The sequence below is a fragment of the Centruroides vittatus genome, unplaced genomic scaffold (genome assembly GCF_030686945.1).
Source record: "Centruroides vittatus isolate TY-2023 unplaced genomic scaffold, ASM3068694v2 contig_3092, whole genome shotgun sequence".
NCBI lineage: Eukaryota > Metazoa > Arthropoda > Arachnida > Scorpiones > Buthidae > Centruroides > Centruroides vittatus.
This window is the reverse complement of record NW_027121990.1, coordinates 90203-104132: the sequence shown is the minus strand read 5'-3', so window position 1 is coordinate 104132 and position 13930 is coordinate 90203. Positions and strand designations below refer to the sequence as shown.

General features: G+C 29.7%; 1 protein-coding gene across 1 annotated transcript in view; it reads right to left on the bottom strand.

Annotated features, from left to right (window-relative positions):
- Positions 1–13173, bottom strand: part of LOC136973146 (collagen alpha-1(XXIII) chain-like) — a 73139-nt gene extending 59966 nt beyond the window's left edge. The window contains exons 1-2 of the mRNA XM_067267842.1: positions 12734–13173; positions 11967–12042 (exon numbers count right to left, since the gene is read on the bottom strand). Coding sequence (XP_067123943.1) covers positions 11967–12042; positions 12734–12994 — 337 coding nt within the window. The 5' untranslated portion in view covers positions 12995–13173. The remainder of the gene's footprint in view (positions 1–11966; positions 12043–12733) is intronic.
- Positions 13174–13930: the final 757 nt, after the last annotated feature.

The window sequence follows — 13930 nt, the reverse complement described above, 5'->3', positions numbered from 1 at the left end:
TTGATTCTGTATCTTCGAGTTCATTGCACATACGATCCAAATTAGGTATTATATCCAATACTTCCCAAGTGTTAGGGCCGTTAAAGTCTAGTCCTTTTCTTATTGTTTCTAGAATATGTTCGGGGATCGTGATTTGTGTTTTATTTAATACCAAGGATGTTTTCCATTCTATTATTTCTTCCATAGTTGGGTGGCCAAATCGTTTAGCTAGCTTTTTTTTGTTTATTTGTCTGATATCTATTTATATTATCTCTTGGTAAGTTGTTAGTGGTTTCTTCTTTATTTTTTGGATCTGCTCTTCTTTCCTTTTTATTGTATTTTTGTAAATCTCGTTTTAGTCTTCTAATTTTAATGTGTTTAAATTTTATCGCTGATCTTAGTATTTTGAGGTTGATGTATTTTTTGTCTCTTGTTGGGATATTTTCTGTGATGGACCGTGGAAGAGAGAGTGTTCTTAAAGGTGTATTCTCTTTAAGGTGGGTTTTGAGGTAACGTAGGTCTGTCAATATCTTATCTATCTCACCTTTTATCCTTTGTTGGTATTTGTTGTCTTGGTATTGGGCCATGTTCTTCTCTTAGGTGATGATATTCGCCGTTTCAATAATAATATTTTAGTTCTATCTTGAGGAAAGTCTTCTATCTATTACATCCGTCTAAACTACCGAATGAGGTACGGACCAGCTTTTAACGGTATACAAGCTCTTACCAGGATTTAGAAGGTAACAACCTCTAAAAAACTAATTATGTATACTGTCACGATATTTATTTTAAATATTTGTATATAGTCATCTCTCACTTTTTAATGTTTAGTTGGCTGAAGAGGGGCATCGGCCCGAAACGCGTTATGTAATAAAAAAGCGTTCCAACCGAATAAAAAGGATGAAAAATTCGCCCAGTGTTTAAGTTTACGTCACTACATTGTGTCTTCGAAAGAAAAGAAAAGAAACGAAAATACAAAACACGGTTTCCTCAAGATAGATAGATATTTTTTTTTATTATTTTCTTATTGGAAATCGTTGGCTTTGACTCTATATAACTTCATTAACTGTTTTCATTAAGGAAAAAAAAAACTTAAGAAAAATATCCTTTTCCTTTAAACAATATTAAAAATACATTAATTATAGTATTCTGGTTAACTTGCCAAGTAAAGTTAATGAGCCGTCTACAACGAAGAATATTCTTTTTTAAATAGTTTAATTTTCGAATTTTTGTATCGCTTTCTTTATTATTAATGATGAGAAATTTCGAAGAGATAAATAACTAATTTAAATTCTTAGAGTACAGTCGATGATTACACCAAAGACGTGCCTGTACATGAATTATATATCTGTTCCGTAATAATCGTCATTTTTCTTTAATGTTATACAAACAAGTTGTTTTTACGTAACTCGCATTCCACAGACTCATTGTTATGTGTGTAGTTGTTGCTAGAAGTTGTTTGTATTCTGCTGACAAAGTACTGATTTTAGACACTCCTATACAACAACATTCTTACATCAGAATTTAGTCCTGTGGAATGTTACTAAAAGCATTCTGATTTATCGTTCAATGACGTTTTAGCACAAATGTTTGTTTTATTTCCCCTGATATTTATATAAAAGATATACTTTTTTTATCTTTTCTCACGCCAACTTACTATATTTATTTGTATTTAAACCCAGTTATAATCCATATTTATATGTTTATTTATCGATTTAAAGAGCCTGTAGAATAAGAAAAACGTGTCGATTTACCTTGATAAAATAACAAAGTTTATTTGGAGTTCAAGTTTAGATAGTGAATCGAGAGGTTTTCCATGTTTATTGATTTTTTTTTCCTGGAGTAGAAACGAAGAATTTGTCAAAATAAACTTATAAAACCTCAAAACATATATAAAAAAAGCCATGTATTCCGTGCAGAAGCGCGGGTTTACTTTCAAGGTCTCCTTCGACAGTAATCTATAGCTAATAAAAGTTATAACGTTGTTGAAATAAGCACAATCCCTTTAATATTAAAGCAGTACAAGCAAGAACTGTTTGAGTAATTTCATCTCCTTAATCATTAATATTTGGATAATTATCTATCATTCATCAATTCCCTAAAAGATATTTTTTATTATTATTATCAAATATGTATAAATGTATGAAAAATTTATCTATCAGGAAAAGGATATGTAGTTATCTCTTTCCTGTTCATTAAATGCATCTTAAATATAGATAAAGACTCTTTGAAACGATGTTACTACTCATACCGCATATTTATATCTCTCATAATTAATATAGAAAGATCTATTATTAAAAGTATAATTATCTTAAGTTATCGTATCCTCTTTAAAAGCACATAACTCGATGATTTATAAGATACTAAATAAACTAGATATGATTCTATTAAGGATACGCTTACAGTAACATTTAGTGAAAGTTTCAGCTTCCTTTAGCGAACCCCTTTATGTTTCTTATGGGCTAACAAGGTTCTCTAGTGAGACAGGGAAGTATGAGAAAAGGGTGATAGGACATAAACAGATTCATTTACTGGGGTCACGATGGCAGCCTAGTAAAATTAGGACATCCTGCCGTATCTAGATCCGTGTTCTTTTTAAAAAGTTATTCATAGCAAGAAAACTTGTTGAAATTTGTTTAATGAATAATTCTTTTTTTCCCTCTTAATTTAAAGAAAAATCTTCTTCCTTTAAAGTTTAATATTCAAAATATAGCCGACATTCTTATATTTTGTTCTTTAAATAGAAGACTACGTGAAAATCGAATCTCTCATGAGTTATTAATGATTCTAAATGGCAATTTGGTGTCATTGATATAAATTATTGTGATTTATATAACTAAACTAAATCAAGTTAATGGTTCTGAAATTTGATTTTTTTAATTTATTTTCCAATTCTGTATAAGTTTAGGCTATTAGTACGCTATATATAGATATATATATTTATATTTTTCGATTCATTAGCTGAAAAATACCTTTTATTATTAATATTAACGTGCAAAAACTTATATTATTATTATTACATTTTAATAATTAAAATGTAAAATAAGTTAGAATATGTAAAATTAAATTCTCGACAGTTCTATTTTATTATGTGCAATGCAGATATATAATTTATTTTAACCACATCCGGCAGTTATAAGTTTTATGAGGTAGAACTTTTACAGAATTAATTTTATAACAAAATTATTATTCATAACTAAATGCCACGAATAACCTACACACTTATATTTTATAGATTTTATGATTGCTTGTAATTCATGTTTACGATTTATCTATAACCCTCTAGCAATAGCCGAACCTACAGCTATAATAAAAATGAACGAATTAATTGTATTATATATGAAATTTACTCCCGTTGTGACTTAGTAACGAATGTAAATTATTTAAACAGATAAAAACGCAATTTTTTTTTTTAAAAGATACAAATGTAAGCCGATAAGATGCAATTGTCACTCGTCTTATAGAGTAAAAAGATAAGGTATTCCCAAAACGCAATATCTTCGACTCATCCCCATTCATTTAGTAAAGGAGAAGAGCTTTTTGATATGCTTTCTGATAGACTTAGATGACAGAACCGCCTACTCCTAACGAGATTACAGTACATTATTGTGAGGATTACAGCTGAGGCCACTAGGGACGTTGTAGTTGCATGTCCAGGCGTCACTAACCGATCAACCTCGTCCCGTCAGATATATTTGAATGGGAGAGAACAGCAGGAAGGTGATAAAGTATGGTTTAAAGAGAGAGAGAAGAGAAAACGAGAAAGAATCAGACTGGGAGTAACTATCATCCGAATAAAGATAAAGGATGCGAAGAGATCTTCCAAAAGTTTAAAGATTCTTCGATAATGCGGAGGCCACTTTTTAAAAATAATATATATATATATATATATATATATATATAAGTATTCCTCGACATCTCAGAAAAGTTTGAAGAAAACTTTTAATCACTTTCACTGTGACGAAGAGAGGAGGGGGGAGAAAAATAGAGCCGACTCAATAGGTGGCATAAGAAAATTTCTGTATAAGAGCACTTATAAATGGTGAAAAACTGTTTTTGCACATAGGGTTCCAACCTCCCACCGAGTTATGTTCTTTGATAAAGTGACTGCTTTAATATAAGTTGGATTTGAGACAGGCAATTTTGACCGTCTGTTCATCGACCCGAAAAGACGTTGGGTAATATAAATTTAAATGCGCCATTGAGCTGTCAAACATAATAGGAATACTTATTATCATAGTAGAAAGTAAGGTATTAATAATAACATGCTTGCATATTAAAAATAACTCCTTGTAAAAGTGGATAATAATATTTTTAAAATTTTAGGTTGGTGCTAATAAAACGTTGATTACGCATATAAATAGCTGTTAAGAAAATGTATGGCTCGTTTAGAATGCTATCAACCTTGTAGATAAGCTAATTTATCCTTTTAATTCTTGCCCTGATTGAAAATTATTAATAAGTTTAGAGACTTTTTTTTTCTTTAGTTAGAAATATTAATTTAAATGATAATTAAATCGTTAACAATTATCAGGAAGAAAAGTGCATTAGGAAACGCTGTAGTAAACATTTTAAAATATTAAGTGAAGATTTAACTTCCACTTAAAATGCTTAATTCGTTTAAAGTATTCATTCATACAGCTTTTTTTTCCTTCTTCTTCTTCTGCTTAAAAATTATCCCACTACTAACGTTAATCGCAGTCGTTAAAGCTCGTTTTAAAAATCAACACACAATCTTCTATACGAATAAAAATCGTAAAATTAACGAAGAGTAAATTAATTTATTAGCAAAAATATATGGTTCAACGTAATTAACTTGTGTTAAAATTACTTTTTAAAACAATGCAAATTATTAATTATTATTATTATTATTATTAAAAGTTAACGAAGGGTGCTCAATGTTTCTGTAGTTAAAATCCGAGGAGGGGGATTAAACAAAATTTCTGGGTGGAGTTCTCCACTCCTGCTGACCTCTGAGGGTCAATCAGGACATTTAACTAGACCCCTGACTCAGGTGCGGTACTCGTGTCCTGTTGATTTCCTGCTATTCATCTGACTCCCCCACTTATCACGTGACTTCTGTTTCCTATTAGTAGACCAAATGACCGAAACTTGACGTGAATCGAATGGCGAATAAAAAGTAACACTTGCTTCGTCATTATCAAAATAAACCGTAATAAAAAATATAATAATAAAAATAGCTCACGTTATCCACTTAAAATTAAACAAAGTAACGTTATAAAATAAAATTTATAAGTATTTTTATTATTTTCTTTTATAAACCCCAATATACACGTTCAATAACACGTGATATATGGCCGTGTAGATTGAATAATGTATTTTTAAAGGTTAAAAAAAAACATTGTAAAAAGGGATGCAACCTTCATAAATATGATTTTTATACACGTTTGCATTCTTTCGTTACGTAGACATAATGTATTCGAATGCATGAGATGCTTGTCGTTTTTTATATAGATATATATATGTGATAAGAATGCAGGAACAATATAACCCGCTGCACGAACAACGCTATCGAGTCTCCTACACGTCACTCATAGTCTATCTATAAGTTATATCAGCAAGAAAGGTAGCCTTGTATATACATATATAACTCTTTGAACAAAGATTATTTTAGAAACATTGCTTTGGGGATTAAAATAAATAAAAACTTGCTTTCATCTCTGGGCAACAAATTCACATAAACGATTTCGAGTAGCTCGTCATAAAACTACTTTAAGAAGGTGTAAAAAAAAATGTGAATGTGCCAGGTTTTTTTTTCGGTAAAAATGCTATAGATTAAAGAATAGTAGCACATCTTGGACAAACTTTTTATCCAAGCAAAAGATCCACAAATAGAAATGCCCCGAATGGTGATAGCACATACAGCTGTCTTTTAGACAGGAGACAGGAGTGTTTGCAGTTAATGATACGTAGCGAGTGTGAATCATGTTGTGTGAAGTCAACAGTTGTACAGCTGAGTCAGACTTCAGCGGTTACAATGGATAACTACAGGTGAGATATTTTTCCCCCCTAAGCTCAGGTAAGAGATAAAGAAAAAATAAATAAATAATTTAGTTAACAGTTGAAGAGTATAAAGCTTCAATGAAAGCGTTCATTCAACAGGAAGGAAAATTAATAATACGTTTGCACCTGTTTAGTTGAATTTCAAGAGAATGAATTATGATGAAGCTAATAGATTTAATTTGCATATCTTAAGAGAAAATATATTTTTAGTATGAGTAGTTTAATCACGCGAGAGAATATTGTACTATATCGTATTTTGTGCAATTTATCTTCCCTTTTCTTAATAGGATTCTTCTCGAGTTCCTGAACACCCGATAATGATCATCGATACGGAATTTATCATTTTATCTAATTATTTAATTTTAAAAACTTTTAAATATTTGCAAACATAATGGTGAATAATATTTCTTTTCGTTTCGTGCAAAAAGTTTATAATTAACTTTATTAAAGTTAGAAAAAAAATACACCTGTTCACCTCGAAGAAAAATTTATGCAGAAGTTTTTACTTGCATCAATCAATTCGGTGAAGCAGCAATGTAAGCTTTGTAATTAATGTCAAATCGAGTTCATAAACAATCGTAAAGATATTGACTGCTGACAAAATGGCTACAGAAAAAAATAACAGTTTGATACAAATTGTTTTGATTGTATCAACACATTTGTGTCAAAATAATAATCCTCTCTGACAACCATAATCTAAGAATGTCTCTTATTGTCTCAATTCTCTTCTTAAGTACAGTAGGTGGATTTTCTTTAATAATCACACCGGAATTAGCTTTAATAATATTTATGCAAGATGATAATAACTGTTATTGTGTTAGGTTTCAGTTAATCTTAAGTAATTATCCTATTGAAGGATGATAAAATTTATTTATATCAACTCTATAAATTATTGGGTGGAGTTTTATAACTCAGGGTGTGCCATGTCTGGAACAAAATGACAATCATACCCTTCTCTGTCGATGACATGTTGATAGGTAGTTTTTAACAGCTATTCTCGATGATATGAATGGGCCTCGTTGCAAAAAAAAAAAAAAAAAAAAAAAAAAAAAAATTACCCCAAATCTTCAAAAATGGCGCTCATAACTTTTAACTTAATGCATTTCTTTGCCTTGCTGGGATCACATTTTAAACTAGGAATTCTTTACGTGTAATATTAAACTTACAGAAGAATTTCCCGGGTTAAGTAAACAAGGAGATTTTCTTTAGTGAGGAATGTTGAGATCGTGTTGCAGAGAATCGAGTCTTTGAAATTATGCGAATATTTAAGTAATTATTAATCGTCATGTTTTTACTTTTCTTAATCTGTTTTAATATATAACATAAGAGGAATTCAAGAATCTACCAAACAATCAATGGAATTTGCATAAGCGTATGTTAAATAAATGGGTGGGAATAATGTGACACAATGAGCGATTGCTCAATTTTAAACGAAGAGGGCATTGATATTTTTCCTCCTTTTCGACTTCAATTATTGCTGTGTAGCTGGATATGTTGCTCTAGATTTGTTGCTCCGCAGATAGCAATTGACTGAATGTAAGTTATATGCATTACAACGCTAACCAATTTCAGAAAGCTACATAAAAAAATAATAATAATAATAAGAGAGGAGACAGATAAAGAAAGGGAAAGATTGCGATGATAAAATATCTAATTATATAATTACGGTGGTATTAAGTACCGGTAAATAACTATTATACAAAATTATACCAATTGTTATAATAGTGAGTTGAAAATTATGCAGAATTATAAGTGTGATAAGATTTCTCATCACGTTTTTACATCATTACATAAAATGAATATTAATTGCAAAATAATTTAATATTTATTTATTTTCTTTTAAAAATTTTAATAAACAAATCAAATCATTTATATCAAATCTTAAATAAATCAGTTGGAACGGTTGTATAATTTACAATAATATTTTTATAGTTCAATAGAGAATTTAGCAGATGCAGTGTGCGAAGAACTGTTTCCTGACTATAGAACGATACTTCCCCTCTCAGAGTTGTGACCCGTGGGTCGCTGTGCCTCAGGCAGAACCCACGGGAAAGGCCTCGTCCAACTACACATTGCGGGACGGGAGTATTACTTATAGACGTGTATACTCCGTATATGATGTCAATCTGATAATTGCACTACCTCTATTGTCTTTCTGTTGAAAGATATTTATTGGTTTTACTATCTCCCTTGAATTTCAAACACTTCTAGATGCACATCGCTGCTTTTAACCTCATTTTATAATATTACAGCAAAGCGTACACTAAATAAAGACGTATCATTTAAAAAAAAATCGGGAATTAAGAGCAATTTTATAAATTATGATTTAAATTTAAATTCTTTCTTTTCAAACGAAACTGAAGCTTATAAAATGTTTTTACGTGTTTACAATTAATTAAAATCGCATTTAAAATTAGAAAAAAATACTTTGAACAGTTTAATTTTAATGATTTTTGTGATAAATAAATTAAATGCTTGTAATCATTTCGATAAGGTTATTAAGTTTTAGAATTTAATCTGTGTTTAATAATGTTTTTGATGTCAAATTTAGTTACTTTATAAGCTTAAAAAATAGAAATTTAATTAAAAACTTTTTCTTGTATCTCATCTTGTTAAAATTACGAATTTTTTAAAAAATTTATTAAACTCATAGTTATAAATTTCAAATTCTGATAATGTTATTTATATAACAACAATTTAATTAATATTATAAATTTTAAATTATAATTTTCATAACAATATAAAGAGCGCTTTAGAGCGCTAAGATCTTAAATTCATACCACAAATTTAGAGTGAATAATTAATAATTCGCAAAGATATAAATATTTACCGTTGACATTGATTTTATTGATTAAGATACAATTCAAATTTAACTACGTGATGACAGAAAACAAATGAATTTAAACAAAATAAAGAAAGACGATAAGAAAAGCTGTCGATGGAAGCAAAACTTTAATCTTTTATTCACTTCAATTAAAACTCTTATTTTCCATTACAGACTAAAAGCATTTCTAGAGAATAATTTGCATACATTTTATTACTTGTAACGAATATTCGGATTATGCCGAATAATTAAAAGTTACTAGATGTAATAAAAACACCGTTTATAGATACACCTAATCGTCGACACAATAAGTACAATACAATTATCAGATAAATCGGAATTTATCTTCCTCCTTTTTTTTTATATTATTATTATTAATAGAGTTGCGCTAATGATTTAGAAATCGTTTTGTATCATCTAGTTTTTTTTCTTTTTCCACTCTCTCCATTTACAAATTTTCAATTAAGAAACTCCATCACGTTTTAGAAAACTTTTAAGCGAGATCGTTAATTATTACAGATTTCATCACGTGTCTTTACCCAAAGTAATAAACGTCTACCAATCCATCAACAAAATATTGTTGATCCCAAGCAATACACCCAACTTGTTTAACTGGAAAGAAAGCCGATGGCTGTTATTCCCGCCCAAGTTATTATTTAGACGAAGTTCCGAGGGATCGTAAAGCGACATTTTGCTCGTTAACTTTAAATGAACGTAGTTGACCACCTCCAACTTTCTTAAACAAATAAGGTGCGAATGTCGTTATTACTTAAGATGCGATTTATAGCGTTACTACCGTTCTTTTTTTTTTATTTGTAATTATTGGAGCCGTAAATAAATTTCTTCGGCTATCTTAATGCTCTTCCTCTTTCGAGAAAAATGCCCGAAGAGACTCGATTGTTTGTTTAATAAACGAAAATATAAAAAACCTTTTAGTCAATTATTTTCTTAATATTAATGCTAAAGTACTTAAGGGACTCGTCTACATTTTATTAATGATTCTTCTATTGTTTTCTGCTGATATTTTTAATATTATACAGTACTTAAATTTTCTATGAAATCCCTCAAGATATTGTTATTTTTTATGGAGCATTTTTTATGGGTAGAACCTTTAAAGTAACGATTAAAAACATTATGAATATGGTTTCGATCATTTTTCCATGGCTCAAATTAATCAGCTAATGGTTAAAAGCGAGTTTCTAATAGTTTCTAAACTTTATCGCTTCTAAATATAGAAACTAAAATCACCTTAGAGGACGTAACTCATGTAGAAATGATCTCGTTTTAATGAAACATTAGATATACTTTGTTGAATGAATGGAATTAATTAAAACTTAATCGAAAGTATTAAATGGCTTTTTTATATCAGTATCTACATTCGGGATTTTAAAAAGAAACATATACTTTATTATGTTTTTTTTTTTTTTTTAAATACAGTGTATGAGAATAAGAAGAAGCTCCCTATTAGGCGAGTGTGGTCTTTCTAGTGGCTTCAAATGCCTTATAATCCGGATGAGCGGTTCATGGACCTAAGAAGTCATGAGGGTGCTCTGTCAAGCGCGGGGTTCCTAATTGTGTTAAAGTTGGCCTCACAGGTTGTAATTTTTTTGTGAAAGCTTATCCAACTGCACCGAAGTTGAATATTGGTACAGAATAGGCTTTTATCACCCCATCGAAAGAACTAGGCGAAATAATTGATTTAAAAGAGACACTTCTCAGCAGTTTCCTTCATTTTCAACTATTGTATGTGGAAAAGTTATAGCGTAGAAAGCGAATCAATCTCTGGAATGAAAAGGAAGAGGAAAATTTAGAATAGCGTATTTAAAATTAAAATTCGATACGTGATCGACATATTTTTACTCTCTCGACCATACTTCTACTTGTGTAGTTACATTACATATTAGCATGCTAACGGTACATTCCCCGAACACAGGGTGTACATGATTGGCACGTGCTGACACGTGAGTATTAAAGAGAAAGAAGAAGAGGTATAAAAACACTTGAATGTGTGAATGTTACCCTTGACAAATTGCTATCGTCTAGAATGAATTGAGTAAATCTCGTTATTTAAATAATATTTATTAGTTATGTATTAAAAAATCAAATAAAAGGCATTATTATATCGTTTCCTAAACTTTAAATTTGACAAGATAAGATTCGCATAATACACGAAACTCAACTAAATAAAGATGGAAATAAAGCCAAGTGTTTAATTAAACTCAACTTTGGAGTTCATAGTCCGACACGAAACTCATTGATATTAACTTATTACGATCTTATCAATTAGTCATCAATCTTTAAGATAATGAATAATGTCATTTTTAAAACTTAAAAAAGTTGATTTGCATAATTATCTATCAATTTATCCGGTAAAAAAATTCTCCTCTTTTACAAGAAATCATTGGAGAGAAAGGATTAAAAGATTTTTGCTTTAATGAATTGTTAAACAACGAGGAAAAAAAATCTTGCAATGTTACAAATTATAAAAGAAATAAGAAAATTATTCACTTGTAATCGCTTCGAAGGTGTAAGAAATTGGAAAAGGATTATTCATCATCTTTCTTTACTTAGCAACTTTATAAAATAAAAGTATTATAATCTGTAAATGATATTTTTATAACTGAGAGTGAAAGGAAACATTAACTGTAGCGCTTCCTGAGGTGACTGAACCCGAACTCCACACTCTGAATGTTTATTTGTAATTAGTAGCATTAATTGAAATAACCCTTTTGTTACTATTATGTTTACCTTAATGACAATCGTAGTTTTATTAATACACGTAACAGAATTTTCTGTGAAAACGATTGTAAAGTTCAAGTCGATGATTAGTTTAAAATTACGGGTAAAATTCTTTAATGGTTAGAAACTTTAGAACGGAAATTCTATTGGCATTCGATAGTGTTTTTGATAGTAAAGAAACCATAATTAATTTTACTCATTTCTATCTTGATCAATAACATTGAGAAGACGAAACTTGCTTGCTTATTAAATAAAATCTTTTCTCCTTGATATTGACACTCGAATGTCACATTTATTGGTTTATTCCCATCGATTGATACAGTACTTCAGCGATATAAAAGATTGTGAAAAGTAAAAAAAGAAAAAGATAAAAGAAATCTACTTAAAAGTAAAGTCTTACCTGGTGGACAAATGCACTCAGCAGCAGCTGATATGTCTCTTCGAGTTCTTTTTGTACTAAGTTCTTTGTCCATTTGCTAAAGAGAAATAGGGTTTTTGTCACTAACTTTTATTTTTATCATTACAATTTATAAATTTTTAAATGGTGGTCCTATTCGATAATTAAAAGGAAAAAAAAAAAAAAAAGAGTATCGCATGGTTAACTTCGACGTGTCAGACATAACGAATTTCAATCAGATATTTTTCGTTAGTACAAACATCTGTTAAAATGAAACATCAACAAACAAAATGACAACAGATGATTGACAAATCGACGACCCACAAATTTGACCCCTGTCACGGGGCACGGGAGACAAAGTATGCCCATCTTCCGCGGTCAAACAGACAAGCGAAGTTTTGTCACACGAAAAAGTGGTCGGTTGAGACGTGTTACAATGACCCACGTTTAAAAATCCCTTTGCTGAATTAATGAAGTATGTTTTCAATACACGAGTGTTAATAATAGTTAATAAGCAGTGATTAACAAATATAGAGATCAAGTTTTTTCGCTCCCTTTTCAATGCTTTATGACTTAATTTATAGGCAAAAAAATAAGGAATTTTTAAAGTAAATATGTAATTAAAATTCTCGTTCGATTATATTAATTATACTGTAAATGCGAAAGAAGAAAAATAATAAATCTAATTGAAAAAAACAAAGAAAAAGATATATTATTTTAATGAAAAATTAAATAAAATATTGAAAATTTGATAGTTTTAACGAGCTCACCAGTTTGATCATCTCTTGTATCTTATCTTCTACATTGCTTAAGTCGAATATCCTCTGTTCGTACTGATGACATCTCGTTTGTAAAACGGCCACTTTCTCTTCCAGACGTAACAACCGTAAACCACATAAAATAGAAAGTCCAAGTGAGAATATACAAAGTGTCCAAACGACTAAAGCTGGTCCTATTGTCCACCATTTGGCACCCGAGTGCCTGAGAATACCGTTAGATAGAGCTTTGTCCATAGCTGGACTATCTTCCATCCTGCCCTCCACTCCTGACACGATACAACTTTGCTACCAACATCAGCACGTGCGGCGATCACCACGCTGAATGACGTTTAGCCGCTGCTCGCCTTCTTTAGCATGTACTGCAGCGCTGCCACCTACTGTTTGTCACTGGATCAAAATTTCATAAGTTGAATTCCATCCATACAAATTCCATCTTCGGATCCTCCTAAACCAAGCACTTTATCAATTCATTCGAGTTTTAATAATTCAAAAACTCTAGTAAAATAAATTCAATTTAAAAAATATACATAAAAATAATAAATTTAAACACTATTATTATTATTATAATAATTATTATTTTAAATATATTAATTTTTGAATTAATTAATTTGCTAGTCATTAACGAAACTTAATTAAATGGCAAACGGCATAGAAATTAATTATAATTATTGTTTAGGGTATTAAAAAGTATATACCAAATTTTAAAGTTTAATGAAAATAATTATAAAACTTTTCAATTAAATATAATATATTTAAATTTAATTTTTTTTGACATTTAAAATTAATTTGTTTTCGTTCTTATTAAAATTTCATCAAAGCGGAATTCTACTGAGTGAAATTAAATATAAATGTTTTAATGGAAAGCTACTATGTTATAGCAATTAAATTTTTAAGTTTTATTTATTTATTTATTTAAATATAAAACGTTCCTTTTAACATTTACATATTTATATAACGTGTTGTATAGACTTCGGGGAAGAGTTATGTACAGTTCTTTGCGTATAGAATGCTTTAAATTGCATTAAATTAATTATAAAACTATAAAAATTTCAATAATGACCACCCTCTCAACAACGGACACCTCTAAACAGCGGTGAGTTTTTTAAATTTTTTTATTCTTTTAAACAACAACTGCAGGTTTTCAATGTTCTGTTAGTTAGTGTCCGTTGTTTAGAGGTTTTGCTGTAT